Source organism: Syngnathus floridae, chromosome 13, assembly GCF_059516105.1.
Source record: "Syngnathus floridae isolate MCC-2025c chromosome 13, RoL_Sflo_1.0, whole genome shotgun sequence".
Lineage (NCBI taxonomy): Eukaryota > Metazoa > Chordata > Actinopteri > Syngnathiformes > Syngnathidae > Syngnathus > Syngnathus floridae.
This window is the reverse complement of record NC_142425.1, coordinates 11970134-11994353: the sequence shown is the minus strand read 5'-3', so window position 1 is coordinate 11994353 and position 24220 is coordinate 11970134. Positions and strand designations below refer to the sequence as shown.

The 24220-nt window shown below is 45.6% G+C and overlaps 6 protein-coding genes across 19 annotated transcripts in view; 2 read left to right on the top strand and 4 right to left on the bottom strand.

Annotated features, from left to right (window-relative positions):
- Positions 1–4148, bottom strand: part of atp10a (ATPase phospholipid transporting 10A) — a 58616-nt gene extending 54468 nt beyond the window's left edge. For all 8 annotated transcript variants that reach the window (XM_088393650.1, XM_088393652.1, XM_088393654.1 and 5 more), the window contains exons 1-3: positions 4086–4148; positions 3930–3993; positions 3591–3709 (exon numbers count right to left, since the gene is read on the bottom strand). The gene's annotated coding sequence lies outside the window, so the exon portion shown is untranslated. The remainder of the gene's footprint in view (positions 1–3590; positions 3710–3929; positions 3994–4085) is intronic.
- Positions 1–7325, top strand: part of glis1b (GLIS family zinc finger 1b) — a 43455-nt gene extending 36130 nt beyond the window's left edge. The window contains exons 7-10 of the mRNA XM_088393658.1: positions 1145–1316; positions 5289–5437; positions 6071–6214; positions 6290–7325. Of these exons, the coding sequence (XP_088249784.1) occupies positions 1145–1316; positions 5289–5437; positions 6071–6214; positions 6290–6426 (602 nt within the window). The 3' untranslated portion in view covers positions 6427–7325. The remainder of the gene's footprint in view (positions 1–1144; positions 1317–5288; positions 5438–6070; positions 6215–6289) is intronic.
- On the bottom strand, positions 6753–9108 carry elovl8b (ELOVL fatty acid elongase 8b). Its single transcript, XM_088393674.1, has 7 exons — positions 8872–9108; positions 8185–8372; positions 8012–8092; positions 7876–7932; positions 7686–7800; positions 7487–7614; positions 6753–7375 (listed from the first exon to the last, which is right to left on the bottom strand). The coding sequence occupies exons 1-7, from the start codon at positions 8927–8929 to the stop codon at positions 7211–7213; spliced, it is 792 nt and encodes a 263-aa protein (XP_088249800.1). The 5' UTR covers positions 8930–9108; the 3' UTR covers positions 6753–7210.
- Positions 9109–9365: 257 nt separating this feature from the next.
- Positions 9366–15917, bottom strand: mutyh (mutY DNA glycosylase). Of its 7 annotated transcripts, XM_088393663.1 has the most exons (21): positions 15413–15917; positions 15287–15342; positions 15074–15181; positions 14397–14517; positions 14112–14304; positions 13852–14030; positions 12156–12675; positions 11798–11928; positions 11680–11719; positions 11531–11604; positions 11416–11457; positions 11277–11348; positions 11105–11218; positions 10937–11034; positions 10723–10867; positions 10568–10655; positions 10327–10509; positions 10123–10265; positions 9894–10043; positions 9761–9811; positions 9366–9661 (listed from the first exon to the last, which is right to left on the bottom strand). In XM_088393663.1, exons 7-21 carry the CDS (start codon positions 12238–12240, stop codon positions 9521–9523), a joined length of 1557 nt encoding a protein of 518 aa, XP_088249789.1. In that variant the 5' UTR covers positions 12241–12675; positions 13852–14030; positions 14112–14304; positions 14397–14517; positions 15074–15181; positions 15287–15342; positions 15413–15917; the 3' UTR covers positions 9366–9520. The 7 variants fall into 7 exon arrangements, with proteins under 7 accessions (XP_088249789.1, XP_088249787.1, XP_088249788.1 ...); XM_088393661.1 differs by having other exon boundaries at positions 15074–15342; XM_088393662.1 differs by having other exon boundaries at positions 14401–14517; positions 15074–15342.
- Positions 12941–16686, top strand: mpnd (MPN domain containing). Its single transcript, XM_088393672.1, has 13 exons — positions 12941–13211; positions 13837–14033; positions 14091–14312; positions 14457–14559; positions 14787–14865; positions 14949–15045; positions 15140–15212; positions 15280–15356; positions 15427–15595; positions 15704–15774; positions 15841–15930; positions 15992–16084; positions 16225–16686. The coding sequence occupies exons 1-13, from the start codon at positions 13208–13210 to the stop codon at positions 16309–16311; spliced, it is 1362 nt and encodes a 453-aa protein (XP_088249798.1). The 5' UTR covers positions 12941–13207; the 3' UTR covers positions 16312–16686.
- Positions 16358–24101, bottom strand: sh3gl1b (SH3-domain GRB2-like 1b). The gene is made up of 9 exons (XM_088393673.1): positions 23740–24101; positions 21215–21283; positions 21073–21145; positions 20856–20999; positions 20654–20787; positions 20423–20581; positions 20242–20345; positions 20016–20149; positions 16358–18939 (listed from the first exon to the last, which is right to left on the bottom strand). The coding sequence occupies exons 1-9, from the start codon at positions 23782–23784 to the stop codon at positions 18746–18748; spliced, it is 1056 nt and encodes a 351-aa protein (XP_088249799.1). The 5' UTR covers positions 23785–24101; the 3' UTR covers positions 16358–18745.
- Positions 24102–24220: the final 119 nt, after the last annotated feature.

Genomic DNA, 24220 nt, shown 5'->3' with positions numbered 1-24220 from the left:
CGAACGAGTTTTATTCAACGCGCACGCCAGGGAAACGTTTATTCATCGACACGCGGCCGTCCACTTTTCCATCAGCGGGCGTCAACGCCACATCGGATTAGGACGAAGACGTTGTGAAGATATTCAAGACAACGAGCGACGATGCCCGCGTGGGCCTCCCTCCCGCCTTTCCGGACACATCTGTCCTTGTTTTTCCGCCTGTACGCCGTCCAGCATCCCCGGTGCGCCTTCTTATTGTTGCTGGAACTCGGCGCACCGTTGACAAGCGCGTACGCTCGACATGTCTTGCACGTCCAAAAGGACTTTTGGCTGCTCTCTTACTGGATGTTGCGCGGAAAGCTCCCTGAGGAGCCACCAAAGCCGCGTGCTGGCTGGCACAGGTGGAACAAGTACTAGCACACAAGGGGGAAGTACTTGTGTTTAAAACAAAAAAACCCACCTCTGAGTTCACTTTACATCTGCTATGTAGAACTCAAGCGGGCTTCTCGTAAGTCTCGCCCATGAACAGGGGGCAGACGTATCACTAGGCGACATTGAAAGAGTGAGTCACGTTCACTCTTGATGTGAATCCGAATGGAACACAGTGGAGCTGGTGTAAATAGGCACACCCCTGATATTAAAGGTTTTTTTTTTTAAAAGATGTTTCAAGATGTTAATGCAACACCCAGTGGAAGAACAACAAAAAGAGACTCGCACTTAGCTTAATGCTAACGAACGATGCGAAACGCCGCGCACGGGCTAACGACTAGCATCTGTGTTATAATCTAGAAAGATTATTTAATAAGAGATCATTTCACAATATGTACAGACAGATATTGTTAATCCTCTTCAAAGAACTGTGACTTACTAATGCAATTGAATACTTTTTCAACAAGAGAAAAGCCTGCTCTTCCTTTCAAATGTTCTGCTGTTGGAGCACATGCAACATTTTAGCTCATTATGCAGTATTAACTACAAGCAGCTGAAAGCTGAGGCCCCGCGGCGACTGCGGCAAAAAAAAAAAAAACTTTCAATTACGAACTGCACAGAAAAAAAACATTTCATGTGATTGGACAGCGGTTGTCAAAATCAAAGGCGGGTCGCCATCAGATGTCGTTTTGAACGCTCGGCACGTTTGACCAATTAATCGTGTTTATCTTTCAAGGCTTGTACGCCGGCACCCCCCACCACCACCACAGCGCCGAGCTCCTCTCGCCCCCCGCCGCCGCCAGCGCGACTGCCGCCGACCTGCCCTCGCGACAGCACTGCCTGGAGCCGGACCTTAACAGCCCGCGCCATCTTTCGCCCATGGCCGCCTTGGACGGCAACAGAGACGGGTGAGCACATTTTGTCACTTATTCTACCAACTATGAAAAATGAAAGGCGGAGCCGAGTACTGTAGAAGGTGAGCGTCCCAAGAGCGTCTTGATGATTGTACAAGAGAATCTCCTCGGACTTGATAAATAGATGAATCACACCGATAATATTATGAAGGTCACAACTTTGTCCCGCAGAGTCTCTCGCTTGTTTTCCACCGATAGCAGGGCGATCCCGTACGGGGGGAAATCAACCTCTCGGCCCCGTTCGGCCCTTCTTCCTGGAAATGAGTCCGCCTGCCCGCCCCCCCACGGGCGCTGGTCACGGCGAGGTCGTGGTGACACATCAATTGCTCTATTTCTGGCGCCCGACACGGCGTTTGCAAAATCCCCCAGGAACCTCGAAGCGATGAGCAAAGCTCTCCGTGCTGGGAGGGATTGGTGCGTTAATGAGAGCAAACTGCACGGGAGGGCGGCAAGGTGGGAGTTGGGGGGTTCTGCTTTCGTTAAACAGGCTTACATCAGGATCAGAGTTCCCCTCCGAGGACGGCGACTCGGCAAGCGCTCGGGACGACGTGCCAAAGAACGCCGATAGCGCAATGAGTTCGTACCATTTCCGCCTCATTTGCTGCCTTCGAGAACAAACAAGCAAGCAGCGCCGTTCGCTCATCAATCGCCGCATCACAGAGCGGGGGCGCCGCACGGGAAATACAATGGATTGAAATCTGGTTGGGCTTGTTACAAATGGAATTTTTGCTGATCTTGCAGAAAAGAACCGTTCCTATTGTATAAGGTGATTTGCCGGAAACTGTAACTCTGTCTTAAAAGCATCATTTGAATTTTGGCGTAAGAGCATGAATTGGACCTTTAACCCTTGCTCGAAACCCTCATTTGAATTTTTTTGTTGCTTTATTTGCATTGCTCCAACGACAGATAGAACTTTTACAGCCGACCGCCAAAGTCAACAGAAGCGGCGCACTTGTTTTTCCCAAACGGCTTAGCGGGACATGAAACATTTGGAGAAAATGATCAAGCCGCAGCGTGGCGCCCTCTGACCTCATAGCTTAAATGTGTTTACCCAAACTCAAACGGAGCATTTACACTCAGCGCGCTTGGTGTCACTTTGCCGCCCGCCGTTAATATCGCACGATGTCGGTGGAAATGGCTTTGCGGTGCGCTGAGCTGGATGAGCCGCTGAATGTCGTCGTTGACTGGCGCCTGTTGATATTACAGCCCCTCCGCAAATATTAGCGCCCAGCATATAGATAGCGTTACCGTGAGTGACGCCGGCTAATTGAATTAGCGTAGCAAACACCGCCACAGTAGAGCTCCTACAGTGAAGGCGAAAAACTTTTCTATCCGTCCATCTTTCCTTCTCCAGTCCAAAAATAATTTTTTAGCAGTGGTCATTTTTGGTTTTTACAGCGGCAGGAAATAACCTCACTCAACCATTTGTTTGCTTTTTGAAAAAATAATCTTTCCACTAGTTTGTAAAATGATCTGAGACAACAAATGGCAACAGAAGACGAAGGCGCCCACGACTTCTGCGCCAACGTTTGACTCCGCCTCCAACTTTAGGCTTCACCCAACGAGCCTTGGGTGGGCTGAAGCCAAGTCCACCAATGCTCGGAGGAGATAAGTTCACGCGGGACATGAAAGATCGCCCTCTTTCCTGCCAGCCCGATTTCGGCCGCCAGCCACACGCGAGCAGGACGAGGGTGGCGACCGTGTCCAGGCAGCTGGTAACGATTAGCATCTCATTCACTTTAGCTTGCACATAGAGGCGGCTTGTCAAAATATGAAGAGAGGAACTGTTTCCTGACTTGGTGCTGACAGCGGGTCAAGGGGTGGGGGGGCAACGCTCGCTCATTGGTTGCAAGCGGACAGCTGGATTATGACGTGTCAAATTCAAAGTCACTTTTAAAGCCTGACTAGTCAATTTCTTTATTGTTCTATTAGAGGGCCGTTTTCAGTTTGTGGTGTGGAACTGACAACATGGAGTAAACATTTTTGACTAGCAAATACAATCAAATGTAGTCACAAGTATGTTTGAACATATTGTTTTTTTTTTTTACACACAGACTTACCTTTTTTCCCTCCTTTTTAAAATGTTATCTACAAATCAGCTTAGTCACTGTTTGTGTTGCATAGAAATATTGAAATATTGTTTTTTTTACACACAGACTTACCTTTTCTTCCTCCTTTTTAAAATGTTATCTACAAATTAGCTTAGTCACTGTTTGTGTTGCATAGAAATAGGCAAAAAAAAATGGTGGGCTTCAAAGAGCCCCCTACCTGAACACCAGGGGAGATGCATTTTTTGGAATTCCGTGATTTTCAGGGGGGAAAAAAATCTCCGTTTTTTTTAGAGGCTTTCAGCCTGGTCATTTTAAGTCACCATGAAAACCTGGAGCCTGTAGAAAAATACCAAAAAAATTCTTACAAATACAGCACTGTTGAACTACACGTAAAAAATACTCACATAATCTTTCCGTATAGCAATGCTGAATAGGAATGAATACAAGTCATGTCGAATTAAGCAACTTTTGTACAAAAAGAGAGAAAAAAAAAAGCGTAACGTATGGACGACCTCACTCCATACGAATGAATGTAGAACAAACTATTTGGACTTACCTATTCCGCGAATTTTCTCTCCTCAAAATGAACTTTTTCCCCATTTTGGTCACACGGTAGTCTCCTACAAGATAACATTTCACATAAATTAAGCGCCAAGCATAAATAAAGTAAATAAACATGAAGTAAAAGTAAAGTTAAAAGCTAGGAACAGACCTGTCGACGATTCCCTCGCGCCTCCATTTTGTCACTCCCTGTTTCACTTTCCCGCCCGCTAATCAAATCGCGTAATTGTCCGCGAGAATTCACGTGACGTCATCAGACTGCGACGCTCTGATTTTATATATATATATATATATTTTATTTTTTTTTTTCTTATATCAAAAGCTTTATTTTATTCTAATAGGTGGCCCTGTTTCCATCATTACTCTACATGACCTTGAATTTAAAGTCCACTGAATTTCACAAGTATTCCACACAATTTTATGAAGCATCAGGAATAAGGACCATAAAAAAAGTGATCCTCAAGGATGAGTTTTATGTACCGGTATTTTTTAGGCCCAATAAAATCCTTAAGCAGTTCGCTTCGGCTAACCTAAATGCAGAATAAATCAAGTTTTGGCAACGCTGCTTCAATTGTTCCTCATATGCTCGATCGGCCATTATATCCAATGTTAAAATCGCGTTAACAACGTTAAGAAAAATATACCAAAATAAACAGGCTTTACATTCCTTTACCACCTCCGAAAGAAAACCCATGATGTCATTCCACTACTTTCATATTCCCTTTGCGGTAAATATTTTACCGCTACGGCTTGGATAAACACCATTTGGTGTGTTTTTCAATGACAACATGCGTGTCAAAGGGCCAGTGACGCAGCGCAGACGTGGTCGGTGTCGTGTGGGGGGGCCGAGAGGTTCTGCACAAGCTCACCCGGATACACGGCAAGGTGCTTGGCACACATCAGTGTCACAATCAGGATCGGAACATTTTATTGAAGAATTTACGCCTGTGAGTATTGTTTGCATGTGTTGCGCCACCGATTTTGGCCTAATTTTGTTGCGTAAAGGGTTTTAATACTGCAACTAACTCACCTCTGATGTTTTGCATCATTTGTTAGCATTGAGCTAGGCCGAAATTCTCTATTTCACTTTTTGTTTGGGTTAGAATAAGGTTGATTTTAAATACGCTCATTCACACATATCTTGCGACATTGCTCTCCAATGCAAACTTAGTCAAGTGTTTGCTGACTTTAAACGCAGCGTGTGTTTTCGGGGAGCCCCAAAGTTTCCACACTCCTCCTCCTTTGCGGTGAGCGAGCCTGCCTGGAGGTCCGCTTGGGAAGTGATGACACGTTTTAAGTCCTGACATGATGGATTGATATTGGAAGACAACATATGTGTATGTGTGTCCTCCAGGGTGTCAGGTCCACTCCTATCTCCAGGGATGAAGGGAACAGGCACCCCTCCACCCCCTCCTCCTCCCCCACCCACATTGGAGAAGCATCAGGTCCAAGCTCAGCACAAGACCTTCTCTCACTATCACCAACATCAGACCCCCAACAACGGTAAGGCCAGTGAGGACTTTTTCTTTGAAGCAGGGGACACTGGGAAGCGGACTCGCATCTGGAGCAGTTTTAGGGACGGCTGGTGGGAAAGCCACAATGCCGGAAGCCCGAATGAGCCGAGAAAACAGTGGCCGGCGTGTCGTACTGTTCTCGGGGCACGCGTTCCAGTTCAACACTGTTTTCTCTGCACACTTGAGCACACGGACGTTCCCCCCCCCCACCGCTTTGTGGTCACGCAGTTGCCGAGACATGTTCCAGGAACACTGGGCCCGCTGCTGTTGTGTCTTCTGTGGTCCACACAACATAGACAATGGCAAAAACTATGTTAAGACTTAAATAGCGACAAGAATAGCGATTGGCAAACCTTTTTTTAGAGTAAATGTTTCCAAGGATGAGAACCTTTATTTTCTGTATCTAATAAAATGATAAAAATTTAAAATCATACTCACCGGAGTTGCTGATTCTCAATCTGTGTTGATCACAACAGATGATAGTCAAATAGATTTGACCAACCAATCAGAGGATGGTTGAGTAGTGACATCATCGAGAGGATGAATCTGAAAAGTGATTGGTTAAAAAAGATGAAGACGAAGTCTGGCTACAATTTGATTTGTATTTCTCTCACCCTTGCAGAATTCCAAGGTAGCTTCCAGAGCTGCTTCCACTTCTCGGACACCTTCCGAAGCATGGAGCAGACGGTGAGCGATTCTCACGCCTACACTTCCCATCAGCACAATGGCTTCCACATGGCCACTAGCAACTGTCTGGGCGCCGCAGGTGAGACATCCCAAAATGCTTCCATCCGAGTCCGGGTGATCGATCCATCTCTATCAAAGCTTTTGTGTCTTGCAGGTTTCAATTTGAGCCAGGAGCTGCAAGGTAGTGGAGTCTGTCAGTTCTCCTCCAGTCCAGAGGAGGGCGCTTTCTTCCAGACAGGCAGCTTTGAGCGTAGCCTTGGTCACATGTCGTCGGTGTACACAGAGTCGTAGACACAGATATATTTAGAATGTTTTGTTATTACGTCACACGTGCTTTGCACTCATACATGAACGCTAATTTTGATTTTATGTACTGGAAAAATCTTAAGCAGGCCTCTTTTTGGGAGATTGTTTCAGCGCTACCTGGTGGCATCTTGAGGTCAAGGACCTTTAAAGTGAGTTGTGCTTCATTTAGACAAAAGTAGTTATTTGCCGCCATTGTGTGGTATCTATAGGTAATTACAGCTGTGGCAGTTGAGTGGGGTTGTCAATTGCTATTTGTAAATTATAATAGTGGGTCTTCACTATACCAAAGAGAGCCATTAAATTCTGCAAAATGGTTCCACAATCACTTTTATTGCCTGGAAAGAAGAAGAAAAAATGTCTTGGTTACAGTGTTCCAACAATGTGAACATCTCTCATACATTTTTTTTCCAAAACATTGTCTTGTATTCGACTTCTATTTTTAGAGTGAAGCACAGAAACAAACGTATCGTGTTGCTGTGTTGTTTTAAAAAAGAAAACAATGTTTGCATTCCTCCGTTTGATTTTGTGGCTTTGGGGTTTGTCTCCCTCCTAAAGTAATGCAAAGCATACCGACCCTCCTTTAAGTTTGTGTATAAATGTACAGATTGTTTACAGCACACATTTGAATGTTTGTCATTTTTGTCCATTCCAGAAATAATAAATATATGAATGAAACAAATCATCAGCGCTTACTTGTTTTCAATCCAACACGGGCATGCGCTGCCCTCTAGTGGACAAGGCTGTGTACACACACAAATCTGAATACATCTTACTTCTGCTTCTTCTTGTCTAGGTAGCTGCGGCGATAGAAGTTAGCAAAAAGGATGATGAGGAGGATGCAGTAAAGAAACACGACAACGTTGGTGACGACCGGGAAGTCGCATTCGGTGAACAGGTTATAGGTCGCGTGTGTGAGAATCAGCAGAAACTGCAGCTGGCGAGACAAGATAAGCGCCGAAATTAATATCTTTGCGCTCTCACGTCATGGTTACACACAAAATGAAGTAACATCACCGGCACTTGGTATCAGTGTTGCTTTTCTTACCAGCTGCAAGCAGGTGAGGTATGATTTCCACCACAGGTACTTGCGCAGGTGAGGACCCATAGCCGCTAGGCCGTAGTAAGAGTACATCACAGTGTGGACCAACGTGTTGAGCAGGCCGACGAAGAAAGCTGCAACGCCAAATTTATTTGGTTTCGTTCATTCTCATCAATCATGGAAAGATTGCAGGACATTGTCTTACATTGTCCACCAGCCGTGTACTTGACGGCTGACCACCAGTTTAAGATCATGGTGGCGTGGTGGAAGACGTGAAGGAAAGTCAGCTGACTGTTCTTCTTCCTCAGGATGAAGAAGAGCTGCTCTCATCCACATAGAAAAAGGAGAACCACTTCATGTCAAGCAACAAGATCTTTTGACAAAGGTCTATGTACCGTGTCGCTGAGCTCGATGACTTTTGAGAAGAAAAACCACCAGCAGACCCGAGCCATCTACGAGAAAAGGAAGAGTGGAACAATGAGACGTGAAATGTACCTTGTGCTTTTCTAGACACTCAAAAAGATCTCTCACTCTCATGGGCAATGGTCTGCTGCTGTAGTCCACCGGCTGGCACAGGATGCTGTAGTTGGACAGCCAGGAAGTGGTCAAGAACTGAAAAAAAAAAGGCACACAAGAATTAAGTGGTGTCAAAGGTCGCTCAACTTCACACACATTCCAAAACATCCCAAAAGAGTCTGACGCACCTCATGGAACATATAGATGGACATGCCCACCATGCTAAAGTTATAAACGATGAGAACCAGGCGGAGGTCTACGGGTTCTCTATGTCTCATGAGCCGGGGCCCCGCCCAGACCATGCAGAGGTACAGCAGGACGATGAGCGTGACCGGGACCGGTGAGTAGACCAGCGGCCACGGGTCGGTCCTCTTGTCTGCAGCATAAAACAGCAAGTGAAGCAACGAAAGTAAAAAGATATGATAGCGACATTTTTTTTTTGCCATGTTAGGATTAATTTTCTTGTATCAACATCATGTGACATTTTTGTACAGAGGAACTACATTGATGTGATTTGAGGAGCTTCACTTGAGCAAATGGAATGCTTTGCTACCAATGGCCGCTGTCATATTGAATGATTTCAAGGTTTTGCCTGGTATCGGATCTCGGTGGTCGAAAAAAAGGATTCGCATCTGAGTGCCGTCACATGCATTGAGGACACAAGGCTGGACATTGTGACACTAAGCTATCAAAATGACAACGCTGGCATTCATTCCATTTGTTTTGCAGGATTCAGCAAAAACAGCAACAAAGACAATTGTTCTGGCCAGCAGGAACAATAAGTAAGCCAAAATATTGCAGCCTGACTAAAAACTAGACCGATATGAATCATCTCGATATAAATTGTTGAGTTAAGGAGAGGTCAAAGTACATACCTCCATTGTCGACTATGTTCTGGTGCACCGACAAGATCGTTTCCCACGCAGACGTCATCAGCTTTCTCTCACTCGCCAATTAGCTCCAGTCAAACTATAAGGTTTTAAAACATCTTCGAGTTGAGCTGAGTTCCGTTGCTCTTCCTCCTGCTCCTTGCAGAGGACGTACTTTGCCTCGAGTGAGCAGCCTAGACTGACCAGGAAAAATGCTCAGGAACAGGAACACGTCCGCATTCTTTACAGGGCACGCGAAAGGATTTATCTTGGTTTAATGTGATATTTTCTGTTGTATTTTTTGTTATTTTATGTTTTTTATTAAGCGTTTTGTTCCGACGAAGGGTGTCGCGAATGCGAAAGTGCTACAAAAATAAAGTTTTTACTTATAAAAAGATCCGGTTAGTACCCCGTTTGTACACTGGGTGGTGCTGTTTCCTTATTTCAACAACCTTGATAGGAATCAAGATAGCGAGGAGTTCAACATTCACAGTCGTGCCTGGACTTAAAAAAGTGATTTTATTCAAGCATCTTAGAAATTATTTCAACATCCTTAACTGACATGTACAAAAATTGAGAGTTGGCCATTAAAATCTAGTTTAACTTTGTTAGCAGCGTGATTCAGAGACATATATAAAGAAAAAATGTAAAACTTTCAGCAAGGTTCCTGCTTGGTGGTTCTGAAGAAAGACGTGAGTGACAGTTGCTTGTTGCTACCACTGTTTGCCTTCATTTTGTCTTTCCTTGTACTTCGTACTGGTCTTTTCTTGTCGTCGTTCTTTTGCCTCTTTGCATCCTAAGCGTCACAAGTTTGTAAATTATTATCATTATTATTATGACTTGCAGTATTAAGGGCTTTGCGTGGCTTCATAAGGAGGAGGAGAGGAATTCTTACTGGAGAGTTGGGCTCCTTCTGAAGTTTCGCAGAGTCGCAAAGCTTCACAATCTGGATGACAGCACGCATTTGAAAGATTTGTTTAAATCTGCAAATGTCGTGTTGTGGATTTCTAGAACTTGCTGGAAGTGACCTTTTTGACTCCCGTAGACACGGCGGCCTCCTGCAGCGCCGACCTGCTGATCCACCTCACGTCTCCCGTCCGTAGAACCGCCTCGGCGTCTCCAAGGTGCAAAGTGTGGACCACATATGTCTGGTGGATGTGCGAGAAGATGTGAGGCACCTATGACGGGAAGCGACAAATTTAGGAATCAGTTGATTCCTTCTTCGTTTAGGAAATATGAGCAAACAATTGAACTTACTTCTCCCACATACTGAAGGGAGCTGTCAATCAACGGTGCTCCCAAGTGTTTGTCGAGGTGGGCACACAGCGCTGCCTTTTGTTTCTTTTCAGACTCCTTTTCCAACAAAAGACTCGGAAACTCCCACAAGCCTGCCAGCAAACCTGACAAAACCACATGTGTCAAAGGGACACGTCAAAGCCGAACATAGACATGAGCTCAAACCTTTATTTGGTCTTTGCTTGAGAAGGAACTCCTCCTGGCCTCCTTCTCCATGTCGAGTCAGCACACACGTTAATGTCCGCTCCACCCTGGGGGGCTTCTTGGCCGGCTTTCTCGGGAAGTTCTGAACCCCCAACTCCTCATCCCAAGGCTCAATTGGACATAGTGGGCATATTCCACTTGCACCTGAGAGAAGTCAGATGAAAAAAAAAAACTCTGGTGGGGAGAAAGGAAGATGACTTACTGCAATCTTCAATGTCTTGAAGAGCTGGAGGCTTTGTGTCCTTTTCCCCCAAAAGCCTTTTGGAATTCTGCTCTCGTTTGGCTTGAACCTACACACAAAATGCACTCGCCACTGAAGTATTTGTACTTAAGTACAAAGTGTGAGTATGTTTATACCTTGCGGTAAGAGTGGCATTGAGAGCGTATAGGACACTGCTCGCACAGGGGTCCCTTTGGCGTGCAGACTCGGGCCCCAAGCTCCATCATGGCTTGGTTGAAGTCCCCTGGTCGCTTTGGGTCCACCAGTGTATTCGCCAGAGTCCTGAAACACAGCAGAGCAGAAACAACCACTTGGTGTTGACGGCAATTCACACTCAGAGTTCATTCTTACCAAAGGGCCTCTGTGACTGCAGGACTCGTGCAATCGGCCCCGATGGCCCTCACGCGGCACAGGACCCGGATGACGTTGCCATCCACGGCTCCGGTAACCTAGGCAACCGGGGATGTGATTACTTCCAGGCATCAAAAGGCATTCATGCGTGTGCATTTTCTAGCTGACTTGGCCCAGCGCGATGGAGCCGATGGCCGCGGCAGTGTAGCGACCCACTCCTGGAAGTTGTCTGAGCAGCTCGTCCACCGTCTCGGGCATCCGGCCATCGAGCTCCGACATCACCTATCAGCATAAAAGTGGCATTTTCGATACACCTTTAAATAAAGCCCCCGTGACTCACCTTTTGGGCACCTTGGTGCAGACGCTTCCCCCGTGAATAATAGCCAAGGCCCGCCCACATCTGATTCACCTCCTGCTCGTGAACAAAATCAATAGTTTCAATCCCAATTCAGTTTTTTAACTGATGCTTTAGTGATTACCTCTAGTGTCGCGGCCGCGAGATCCGAAACCCTGGGCCAACGCTGGAAAACATTCACGCAAATTTACAACATCAACAAACTGGTATTACCCCCACACGCTAACTGAAATGTGCACCTTCATCCATTTTGTGTAGTAGTCTATCACCGTGGCAACTTGGGTTTGTTGCAGCATGATCTCCGACACCCACACTTGGATAAGAAAAAACAAACGTGTTAACGTGAAGCAGTGGTGAGTGGGTGATGCTATGATGGTATTGACCAGACCTGCATATGTTCTTATGTTGACATCAGGTTCTATTAGCGCCTGTTGGAGTAATACAGGGTCAGACCTAACAAACGCCAAGAGAAGCGAGGATCTCGTGAAGCATCGATTATTTCTTACCAGAGTCCTCCATGGCAGTTCTCTCTTCTCCAGGTCGTACCATCGGAGGAGATGAGTCTGCAGGTGACCAACATCAGCAGGCTCACAGAACGTGTGGTAGACGGAGGGCGAAACAGCACCCGAGGGTTCTTCTGCAGGAGAAAAGTCAGCATGATGTAACAAAGCGTGGTAGAAATGTTAAGGGAGAAATTTGGAATTTTAATTTTTGCTGGCTATCTTGACTTTTGCAGTCGATTTGATCACTCAGTTGACTTGTATATAAGTTACGTGGAAGAAAATGAAATACTTATTTGGTTTATGTTATCAGTTCACTGAGCAGGTCTGCTTTTTCTCATTTTTGTCCAACTGTAATAATTACCTTCTTTTCCACGCGTCCGCTGCCTTTTCCGCTTCGGTTTGACGTTTTCCACTAGTTCAAGAGCTTCTTTCTTAATTCTACGCATCGTTAAACGTGATGAAAGTTAAAAGCGATTATTATTTTCTCTTGCCACTGTTTTAACAGGAACAGGGATTATTTACTTCGACTGGCGCTATTTTAAAGAAACGCCCCTTTTTCGACACTTGTCCAATCAGCTGCAAGGGAACACTTGCGGCGTGACGTCGCATCCGGTAAAAACAAAAGCTGTGATTTAAATAATTTTTTCGTGTTAAAATATGTACATGTTTGCGTACCTATCGCCATCAATTGTAGGCATTTACTTTGTATAATAACTTTCATTCCAAGAAGTTAAAGTACACCCATGAGTGGAGCAGTACCTTATTCAACCAGTATGGGTCGCTAAAAACCCGCTGGCAATGGTCGAACTCGAAAACTGGAAATCTGCTGCCCTCTGCTGGCGAAATCCTCGGAAAGTGCTTTTCTTTGAGACTTGGGCGACCTGTATGGAAACTGTCTTTAAAGTTTAAACATTGCAGAGTTTTCTAAACTTTCCTTATCACTGTACGGTGCTTATCGCTTGAAAACACCCCGTAATATTCATCGCGCATTTAAAATGGCACTTTCAAGTTTATTTTTCCAGCCACACTGTTCACATTATTTATGATTTATTAATTAGCACGTTTAATGCGGTCCTCTGTTCTGGGGGTGTATAAATGTGAATAATCGGAGTGGATAACAGTGTCCGGGGGGAGGTGGGTGGTCGTCAACATGGCAGCTGGCGCCCAGGGAGAGAGTGACAAGGAGGAAGAAGAAAGGGGAGGGGATCCGACATTAAAGCAAGACAACAAGGAAACGACCACGACGGAGCCTTCATTTTATGCTTTCCCACAACAACCCGAGCCGCCGGGAGCACGGGAAGAAGGCGCATCGCCGACCGCTAGCGATAGAGAGAAATCCTCCGTGCCGACTGCAAGCTCAAGCGGCCGCTTCCCGAGCTGGAGCGACTCGTTCCCGGCGCACTCGGAGCCATCATGGGTGAGGAGGATGAATGAAAGTGGGCTTTAATTATCATCCCGAGACTGGGGGGCGAATTAAGGAAAGAGGGGAGCAGCAGGCCGCTTCCTTTGCCGAGAAGGGAAGGGGAAACAAAGGCAGTGGTTTAAGCCGGAGTTAAAGGAGACGCTCCATTTGAGGGGGAGTCGTTTTGTCCCTTTAAAAAAAACCAAAACAAAACGGGATGCGATTAATTAAGCATGTAGCAATCACAATAGAAGACTTTAATCAGTCAGACATTTAAGGAGATTGTTTGAGATTTTACAGTTTGGGAACAAAATCTTTTTGCTCCCTGGAAGAAAACTAAAATGTTTATTTTAGTAGCCAACCATTTGACATGAATTTATCGCGGGGGATAAATTGCAACTCTTCACAACCAAGTGACTCGGAAAACTAGAAATATTTTACTCCTCGTTTTCCACAGAGGATGAAGAATATTTGTCAATTAATATTGTTCTTTAATTACACCGCTTTAAGTATTATAACAGTCATAGATGCTATTTGTATCCTGTCTATAGCATGTTTGTAAATGTCAGAATACTATTTAATTGGAAGGCAGATTAGATTTATTGACACGGTACCGCTACCTTTTGTGTGTTCTGCCCAGAGGTGCCCAGCTCACCTCAGGTGGTGGAGGACGGTGGCGAGGACGAGGAGGAGGAACTGAGCGGCGGCGAAGAGACCGACTTGCGTTGCAGCTCGGGTCGGAGCTCGCTGCTTACCCGGCGGGGCATCACGTTGCGGGTGCTCCTCAAGGACGCCCTGGTGGAGCCCGGTGATGGCGTGCTGGCCATCCACTACCTGGTAAGAAAACAGCACGTAGCAGCAGGCTGAAAAGAGAACTTTGGGTCTGACTCTCAGGGTAAGAACTTCATCGGGGACCTGCTGAACGACGGCAAAATCCGCTGGGTGGAGACGGGTCAGATCTTCAACTCGCCAAGTGCTTGGGCCACTCACTGCAAGCGTCTGGTCAACCCGGCCAAGAAGTCCGGTTGCGGCTGGGCGTCGGTACGCTACCGCGGACAGAAGCTGGCCCAGTACAAAACCACCTGGCTGCACAAGTACCAGCCCAGTGCTGACATGGTGAGCACACCGTGTCGAGTAAAAATATGAGGGGGAACGCAAATTTGAAGTTGGCTGAAATGTCAACTAATGCAATCACCAGACCTACAAGTAGTTCAAGAAATTAATAGGTCTCTTCACGCTACGTCGTGTTGCTGACATCAGAGCCTGGTGAGCGAGGAAGACGACGACGAGGATGAAGAGGAAGGCAAGTCAGCCATGCAAACTGAAGACAAGAACAAAAACAACAAACCTGGAGGATTACATGGTATCTTTTTTTTCTTCTTTTTTAAGTCTCTCCTCTGCTCGGCAATCTGTTTCCTATTTCAGGGATGGGCGGAGGCAGGTTCTGTAACTTGACTATCTGTTAGTTGACATTTTTTATGGAAGCAAAAGGAAACAATCAATCTTACGTTTGTACTTTTAAATTTGAATGTAATCGAAACGTCATTTCAGTTCATTTCATCATGGGGACACATTTGCTTTTTGTTCCAGACGCTATGGCCCCAAGGAGAACGGACCGGGAGAGGATCCCAGTCAGATATTGCACTCTGGGCACAAGGGACGTTACCAGGTAGCCACTTCCTAAAAGTTGCCCTCGGTCAATGTTTAACCAGTCCACCGGAGGGCGCTAACGGGGTCACCTTCTATCCTCAGAGACCCTCACACGCTGGTGGAGCTGTCGGCCTTTTCGGCCATTAACAGGTTCCAGCCTTTCAACGTGGCCGTGTCCAGCAACGTGCTGTTGCTCATGGTAACGTCCAAACACGCACACTACTAACTTTTGGGGGCGGAGTCTCAAGGTGGGCTGGAAAAAAAAATCTCAAAGGTATGCATCTCCTCACTAGGACTTCCACTGTCACCTGACCACCAGTGAGGTGGTGGGATACCTGGGAGGACGTTGGGACACAAACACACAACGTGGGTTTGACTCAAGATGAATAAAAAAAACAGTTTATCCATCAAACCGAAATTGGTGTCGTTTCAGTGCTGACCGTCTTGCGGGCGTTCCCTTGCCGAACGAGGCTGGCGGACAGAGAAGCTGCCTCTGCTGTCGAGGAGGAGGTACCACACAGTTCTCTCACACAGAAAAAGTCACACAAATATTCAGACTTTTTTACCTTGACGCATCCAGATCTGCCAGAACTTGTTCATGCGCGGCTTGTCGTTGGTGGGCTGGTACCACAGTCACCCTCGGGGTCCAGCCCTGCCGTCGCTGCAGGACATCGACTCGCAGATGGACCACCAGTTGAGGCTGCAGGGCTCCAACAATGGTTTCCAGCCATGCCTGGGCGTCATCTGCGGTACCTGCGCTTCGGGACTTTTTGGGATGTTACAAAGAGGCCTGGTGGATCGGCTGATTTAGCTCTTGAAAAAAATTAACAGTTGGGCTTCACAATTAACTTTTTCAGGACCTTACTATCATGGCAACCAAGGTGTGGCCTCCACTATAACACCGTTCTGGGTCGTACCCCCGCCTGAGGTGAGCACGGCAGGCGAGCTTACCCGCGTGCGGACCTCGTTATTTTTCTGCCGTCTTTGATCGCAGCAAAGGCCCAGCGACTACGGGATCCCCGTGGCTGTGGAGGTCACGTATGTTCAAGACAACTTTCTCACCAGTGACGTTCTCAACGAGATGGTATAAACGCGCCGAGTGTGATATTTGGTGAGAAAGAGCCCTGAACGCAAAATATTTGTAGGTGCTGCTGGTGGACTTCTACAAAGACGCGCCTGACCTCGTCCACTTCCACCAGTACTGGTGTCCCGACACCACCATGATGGACAAGATCAAGGTGAGAGGCAAACATCCGACATTATTTGTCAAAGCAATACATTTGCATTAGATACTTATTTTCAAATTAGTCATTAAGGTACATTTTATTGGTTTAGGCCCCTAATGTTTTTTTTTTTTTAACTTCGGTCACATTTAAAGGGCTCACTGAGTTGTCACGCCCCCAAGGACCAGGCCTACTCCCAGATCCTGGAGCACGTCTACAGCCAGCTGAGTGCCGCTCAGTGAGACGAAAGTCTTATGTCGTTCGTTTTTGTTTATTATGTTTGTTGAGGTTACACTGAGGTGATTTCACTGTATCAATGACAGGGTTTCAAGTTTTGCAGTCTGGGGGGAGAAATTAGAAACATAAGGCTTTGATTCTTAAAAAAAAAAAAAAAAAAAAAAAAAGTAGTTTGTGAACACCTTTTGGATTGTGCTTGTTTCCCTTTTTTAATTTATTACTGCACCTGCATGAGAACAGAGTGATGCCTCAAGCCTGCTGATTGCTGTTCCATAAAACCTTTCTACCAATACACACTGGAAATATTTAAAACACATCTGTCTTTTTTTTTTTATAAATCTTTTTGTCCAATATCAGAAAATAAATTCACATTTCCTTTTTTTGCCTTTTGTTTATTGTAAGAAGTAGAGAGGGTCGGGAAAGATGCACATAGGGATATAATAGTAATAAAGGACAAATAAATTGTGGTTAAATTCAGTTCTCGTTGCAAAGGTAAAAAGGCGGCTTACGTCTAACATTTGACAAGGTACAACAATAATTAATGAAGGACTACATGCACTTTTTGTAATGGTTTTGGATATAAAAATAATACTATAGCGAACCTGAATATGTTTAATGCAATTCCGTAGAATATTTGAGACCGACTACACAAAACATAGCGCTTTAAAATCAGGAAACGAATGGGACTTTTTTTAAAAACCTCTAAAATGTATGCAAAACAATTAGTTAGCCGTGTATGTATGTGACAAAACAACCTGTAGTGTCATAAAAGTGCCGCAATGAGCACACGCACAAAAAGTGCCAAAGGTTAAAAAAAATTGAAATTGTGGACATTAGTTTTTGGTTTCCTACCTTTCTGTTCCAAAGGCACTCAAAACAATCCATAAACAGTGCTCCAATACCAGGTGTAAACATTTTAGACAAGGTCCAAAACACAGTGGCAGTCTGGTTCTGGGGGTGGCAAATGCACAAACGTGGACTGGAAAAAAAAATAAAAATGGTAAAAACATTCCCGATTCAAAGCATTCCCTTGATGTTTTCCCTTTGACCTGGAATCCTCAACTATATACAAATGGATTTTTGTGCAGTGGAAGCTCCCAAGTGGAACACAATACCTGGAAAAAAAAAGCCAGTGACTGCCAAAGCCTTGTCAAGTATAAAATAGATGCTTTGACGCCATTTTGCGGCCAATGTTGAGGTGAGTGGAGGAAATGTCATTTCGTTTCAACTTTTGAAATTGAGTTTGAAACGTTCCCGGGCATAAGGTGCATTCATGAAATATCAACGCTAACGTCTGTTAGCTTCTCTAAGGCCTTTCGCATCATGGTAGCGTTAGGCTAGCGGCGTTTCATGAGACGACATTTTACGGTTGAAAGTTGTCATGATTAAAAGGTTCCACTTTGGTGTTTCCACTTGTATTCAGAGTACAGGAAGAGTTGAAATGACAAACATCACATGGGTTTAAAAGCAATACCTCTTAAGTGGGAAGCAGGAGTTTCACATTACGGACAGAAAGACGGAAACGCTGCCAGCAGCGTCGTCTTTTCAGGCACTGCGTGTGTAAAACGGCCTCTGCGACAAGTCGGAGTGCACAACGAAACAAAAGTGCACTTGTCAAGTGACGGTAGCATCATTGAAATGCTTTTACAAAAAACGATTCGGACTAAACCATTAAGAAGACAAAAACACTGAAGGTTAACCGGTGGCTATTTTGAGCATTTATTCCATATCCGCCCTTTGTCCTTCAGATTCAGTAGTAGTGTCTTACTTGAGTTAGCCTTGAGTCCTGCTCTTCCTCACTTTTGTATGGTGTCCCACAGGGTTCCATTTTGAGGCCCCTGCTGTTTACATTGGTACCCTTGGAATCCATTTGAAGAAAACTTGGTATTTCCTTTCACTACGCCTCACTGAGCAAAAATGACACTTTCTCATTAAGGCAACTTTTGGACTTTCTAGTGATGGGGAAAAAATATAGTATGGATTTTAAAATGGAGATTAAGGCTGCAAAAATGCACGAATGGATATCAAGGATATGGAAATAGTTGAAGTAGTGGGACAAACGTTCCAAGTAAGACACAATCATTCTACTAGTGCACTTAACTGTCTCACTAGTGAGGGCACTCGCACACCAACCTGAGGGATATGAAATAAATGCCCAAACTGCCTTGCACAAGTGTTACTAGACGGCGACGGTGTGGTTCAATACCTCAGTCAGATAAAAAAAGGCAATTGTCAGAGTGGCCAGCAGGTGTCAGCTCAGATTTGAAACAGGGGGGGGGGGGCGTATTGCGTCAACCTGAGCGTTGCATGCTTACTTTGTCTCGGTCTAAAAATCAAAGGGAGGTCTTAAGAGTCCATCCTCCAAGTGGAACTGGATCTAGTGAGGACCACGCCGGGGTCTGTCCGAGGCCTCGCTCCCAACCCGCCCTCCCGCGCGCCTTATTGGGGTAACGGAACCAGCACCTCCACGTAGTTGAGAGGGAAAAAGCCAGACTGACTGTTGAGCATCCCCTCGTACCAGTTCTCGTCGATCTGATTGGTCAGCGTGATGATGTCGCCCTCGCGGAAGCCCAGTTCGCCCTCGTTCTCCGGCTCAAAATCGTAGAGCGCCTTGCAGCTGGGCTGCTCCGGGGCTGCGGTCAAGGTGGGAGGGGAAAAACACGACTTTTACCAAAACAGTGTCATAACATCTTGCAGCACCAATCGTGGTGGCGTCTCCTCTTGTCAGTGGTTTTAATTTACCGACTCACACAAAAGTATTACTTTGGCGCCATCAACATGAAAACGTTAAATATTTAAAAAAAAAAAATAGTATCTTTACTTAGGTACTTTCCCCATCTCTGCCTCGTTATCTCGTACTCTCCCCATCCATACACACATCACTGATCGAAGAGCAGCAGAGCGCACACAGGAGCTCCATGCACAAACAAACTACGCAATTGTCTCCACACAATTCACTCATTGTGCGACGTGGCAGTCGAGCTTGAGAAGCGTAAATAGCTAATCAGCCCTGTTGTCTGTCACAAAGCCTTACGTCTCAAAAAGGTATTTCACTTTAGTATAAAACCCTAAAGATGATTTACGTGATGCAATGCAAAGCACAGATGTGTTTCGACACCGCCTTATTCAAAATTGTGGTGAGTTGAGTTCCTTTTTTTTGAAAAATAAAAAAAGCAGACTTTGCTCAGACCACAGGATGTGGACTTGTTTCACCACGTGCAGCGTTAGCAACGAAACAATGAAGCGCATATGGTGAAACGCACCAACGATTTAGTCCGCTTCCTACTTTTCACACGTTAAAAAAATAGAAACTCAAACCAAAAAAAAGAAAACATCAGACCACAGGAGAAATTCATGCTCCGCCCACTCTGACTCACAAAACGTTTGCTTCCGGAAAAACAATCTGGGCCGGAGAATCGACGGTTCTGGTGATGTCAGGGGGAAGAGGAACAAGGTCAGTTGGACAATGGCAGGCCCCAAAAAAAATCATGCATGTAAACACTACAGATGTGTGTGTGTGACATATTTGTGCTGTGCTGCACTGACTCATGCAGGTCTTGTGCAATCACGTAGGAAATAGCTGGAATGTTTATCCACTCGTTTTCACCGAAACAGACGTGTCGTTGGATAGATGCTGCGGTTTTCCCAGAATTGCCGAACATTTCAGAAAAGAAAAAAAAAAACATTCATCTCCTTCCGAGTGGCTCACCTGAATTACGAGAAGGCGGCAGGGCCATTGAGGTGGAGTAGCCCCCGTTGGAGTGGTTGTCTTCTCCAAAATCAAACAGCGGTTTGGGCTTGGGTGTGTATTCGCGTCTCGGTCGAGACTGGGCCTCGTTCATCCTGTTCGGAAAAGATCACGACCCCGTTTGAAGTGTTAGTGAAGGCAATTTGGCTAAACATCTTTGCTCTTTAAAAAGACAATATTGAATCACCTTTCTCCGAGCTTATCCGAGAGCTCTTCCAGAACCTGAACGGCCTGCCGGTGGTACTGCAGCTGGGATTCCACCAGTGACGACAGCTGGCTCACCTGCTCGATCTACTCGCACAACATTACGGCGGGTAAGCAAAACGAGCGCCCCCGCGGCACGCCGAAGTTAATAACGGGGTCCTCACGTCAGTCTCCATCAAGTTGTACATGCTGTTCTCGGCAACCTCCTTCGACTCGTGAAACTTCTCGAGGGCCTGTCGGATGTCCTCCTCGGGGATCTTGCCCTGCCGCTTTTTTTTGTAGTCGTAATCCAGGCGGCGGCCTTCCAGCTTTTTGAGGTGGTGCTGCGGACGGACAGAGTGACGTCATCCACGTCCTCGGGAAACGAGACGCGCGATGTCGTGGTGAAAAAAAACCTGAATTTCCCGCAGGTCTTTGTCGCAGAGGCCTTGCAAGGGATCGATGAAGTTCTGTTTGACGTCGATATCCAGCGAGTCTTTGACTTCGGCCATTCTCTTCATGGCTTCGCCCACTTCCACGAGCGCGCCACCTGGAGACAGAAAAAAAAGATGGCATTGATTGGAAGCATTTAAAGCCGTGCTCAGAAGTCCATCTCACCAAAGTTAGTCTCCTCTCCTAGTTCTCTTCCATACTTGGTCATGCATTCTCCCAGCAGCCCCTCGGCCTGGGGGTAGCCGGGGTTCTTCACCTGACCTCGGATTTTAGACATGGTGTTCAACATGGAGAGTTTGGCCCGAGATGCTGCGGGAGGAAAAGGAAGCTGATGATCTTGCTTCTAAAATTTACAGCTGCAAACATTCCTCCGCCTTCTCACCGGGGTTGGGCTGGAGATATTCAGAGGTTTTGGAGATCACCTCTGCTACAGCTTTACTGGTCACGTCCACCTTCTACACGCACACAGCGAGAAATACAATATCATACGGAATTCCAGAAATTCACACACAAAGCTGTCTTACCCGCTCCAGATCTCTGAAGTCATCATCAAGTTTGGTTCCTTCAGCGCCGCCAACTTTCTCGCTCACCATCTAGCGGCAGGGGAGGAAGACAAAGAGCCGTGGGGGAGGGGGGAGAGTAGAAAGGATGAGGTCATTTAATGAGGCCCATAAGGTTCTAATGGCCACATCCACACGCGAGCTCCACAGACGTTTGTGTTGTTTTGCTGTGTCAACGGTGCTTTCTAAATCCAACGCAGGAGCAAGGAATGATTTGTTTTGCACTTGTTTATTTAAGGCTCCCTCGACAACGATTACTTTGGGCCACCGTTGAGAGCCGTGCCTTCGTTTAGCAGCAACGCCGATTTGCATTTTCTAATCCCAGGAATAAAATAAAACAATGTACGTGTGTTTTATTCAGCAATAAGTTCCTTCAGGCTCCAATGGCAGCAGATAACGGCGATGATTTACAGCCCTGGGTTGCAAAATAACTGGATGACCTACTTTGTAAGCATAACAAATCGTTTTTTTTTCACCCTTACGTCATACTAATATTCATCAGCAATCTGTCTTATGACAAAAAACGTGAGTATTTATCCAATCTGGTGACAAGAAGGACAGAACTAAAAATAGTGTGAAGTATCGGTAAGACGTGAAGTCCTTTTGTCATGTCTGGAATTACAGAGCACCTCGTGCATATTTGGCAAAAGGTTGAAAGGCAGCCTTGAGGGGCAGACGTGTCACGAGATACCAGTCGTTTCCACCCTTTGCCCAATTAATTGGCCTTCAAGTTCACTTATCTGTCCAAGGGAGTCAACCCGCCTCACTGGATTTATATGTGGTTCACATATTAGTGGCATCCCATCAGGCCTCTTCCAAATGTTTGTGGTACCATAATGGAAAACAGCAATTTTTTTCTAAATAGACGTCTTAACCCATTTTGAATTTTTACAAACAGACAAGCGCAAAGTGGACGAGTCACACGCAATGTCAGAAGCTTGCGGTGGAAAAATGAAACATGTCAGGAAAACCAGTGACTTTTAGCAGTTGCCACCCTCAATTGCTCACCACACTGATGAAAAAACAAGCAGCCAAGAATCGACGTGAGTCTGTCGACAATCCCGCCTGATTTAGAGAGAAGAAAATAGCCCGGACTGTGGGAGGCATCATAGCGAAGGATTTACAGTCACTTTATTCCATAACTACCAGTTGTTTTTGTTTTTTTAATGATCTTAATTACGCATTTTAGGAAGAGCACAATTCCTAGCCGTTGTGAAAATCTTTGATTTGCCATATTGTAGCACGTTTTGGTTTTAAAATCTTTGCATTTGGAATTGATGATGATGATGATTACGTAAAAGCAGACGAGAAAAGCGAAAGGTAAACAAGGATGTACGCACTGCTGGGCATTGATATCCAGCCCCACTTCCCGTATGGCTCCCGTGAGGAAAATCGGAGCTGTGTCAAACGTTATTGAGAAGAGGGAAAACAAAAGAGGTGTAGTCAAAATAAAGGTTCTGCTTATCACTATGTGTTCTATCTGTGACTGGCATTGAGTGGCGGTGATTTACCGACATCATTTAGTCTACCTAATTCAATAAATAAATACTAGAAAAAGAGTCGTTTGCTGTAGCTAGCGGCTTAATATGCTTGTGTTTATGTTTTTTTTATTTTACCATTACTATTAAATTAGCTATATTTTGCAATATTTCATTTCCACCTTCTTTTACAATCAAGCCATTTGAGTAAATCGGTCCATTGTTTCAGCCGTTCTCCTGATGGTGTTTACAGTCCACTTTTACACACAAGCTAATCAGATATTGCAACACATTCTAACCGTCAGGGATTTCGGCATGTTCCTGACAGGAAACTCGAGGCAGAAACCCAATGGCTTTCCTGCTTAGATCAGCAGGGGTGGTGAAGAAAACGACATTCTTCAACAGCATCCCCGCCCAGGTTGAACTGTAGTAGTAATAGTAGTAGGAGAAGATCCATATTTAAAATAAGTAATCAGCACTCAAACTTATCAATTATGTGATCAAAGGTATCGGTGAGGCCCCACAATTGACCTCCCGGATTAAAATAAACAAGAAATGACTTCACACGACACATCTGGAGTGAAAAGGAGGTCAGCAGGTCTTCCAGAAAGCGCTGACACATTTTTAAATTCAATTGTATGTTGATCTTGGAACTTATGTTTACTTCTCATAGTCATGACTCACAGGGAGACCGAAAGAGCTTTTGACCTTTGGTATTATAAATCCAAAGAAAACGAAGCGCCTGGAAGATTCACCTCTACTTTAATTAGCTTAGGGTGGGGAAGAGGAGACAAAAACGCAACACAAAAAAGCACAAAACACATCATAAACAGCAACATTTGCTTCTTTGTGGCACCACACAATGAAGAAAACTCAAGTAAAGTGTTAATTAGCCGTAGAAGAAACTCAATAGCGTTAGCTACAATGCTAAGCTAACTAGGAGTTGGTTAGCTAGCCGAACCCAAAGCGGGGTGTTGGTAACTGTCTCGAAGAAGGAAAAGTTGAACAAACCTGGCTCGCTTTGTAAAACTGCTTCTTCAAGCCGGCCACGGACATGTTGGAGGTGTCTTCAACTTCACAGCGAGTTCGTGGCGTGAACGAGTCCGAAGTTGGTCGCGCGGCGTTGGGGGCAAAACGAGTCGAAAGGCTTCGGAGGTCTCATAGGACTGCTCACACGTCCGTCACTGGGTCGGGACACGCCGACTGACCACGTCCACGTCCACTGGGGAGTCGTCCCACTGTCACCGGACATACACACACTCAACTGTCCCGAAAGTAAAATTTGGTGAGGTGGAAACTTGTGGCGAACGTCCACGTAATCACCCAAACAAATGTGCAGCGGAACGAAATGATCCTGCATGCGGGGAACTCTTGTACTGGCGTCTACTGCCCCTGTGTGGTTGCGGGTGGAAGTGCATGTTGTGTTACCAGGCCAGATGTTTTCGTTGTTCTTACATAACATAAAAGCACAGAACATTTTTATGAGGTCGTC

Bases quoted from the DNA above. Each gene is read 5' to 3' on its own strand.
- sh3gl1b (XM_088393673.1), bottom strand. From the start codon at position 23,784: ATGTCCGTGGCCGGCTTGAAGAAGCAGTTTTACAAAGCGAGCCAG. The intron at 21,000-21,072 runs GTGAGAAGGCGG...TTCCTCCCGCAG, and splicing joins ATATCTCCAGCCCAACCCCG to CATCTCGGGCCAAACTCTCC. The intron at 20,150-20,241 runs GTGATTCAATAT...TTTTCCGAACAG, and splicing joins TCGGATAAGCTCGGAGAAAG to GATGAACGAGGCCCAGTCTC.
- mutyh (XM_088393661.1), bottom strand. From the start codon at position 12,240: ATGCGTAGAATTAAGAAAGAAGCTCTTGAACTAGTGGAAAACGTCAAA. The intron at 10,510-10,567 runs GTAAGTCATCTT...GACTTCTCTCAG, and splicing joins TCAAGACATTGAAGATTGCA to GTGCAAGTGGAATATGCCCA. The intron at 9,812-9,893 runs GTCACTTCCAGC...GCTGTCATCCAG, and splicing joins TGTCTACGGGAGTCAAAAAG to ATTGTGAAGCTTTGCGACTC.
- elovl8b (XM_088393674.1), bottom strand. From the start codon at position 8,929: ATGACGTCTGCGTGGGAAACGATCTTGTCGGTGCACCAGAACATAGTC. The intron at 7,933-8,011 runs GTGAGAGATCTT...CTTTTCTCGTAG, and splicing joins GCAGACCATTGCCCATGAGA to ATGGCTCGGGTCTGCTGGTG. The intron at 7,376-7,486 runs GTAAGAAAAGCA...TTGTCTCGCCAG, and splicing joins ACCTCACCTGCTTGCAGCTG to CTGCAGTTTCTGCTGATTCT.
- mpnd (XM_088393672.1), top strand. The intron at 15,046-15,139 runs GTAACGTCCAAA...TCTCCTCACTAG, and splicing joins GCAACGTGCTGTTGCTCATG to GACTTCCACTGTCACCTGAC. The intron at 15,213-15,279 runs GTGGGTTTGACT...GTGTCGTTTCAG, and splicing joins TTGGGACACAAACACACAAC to TGCTGACCGTCTTGCGGGCG.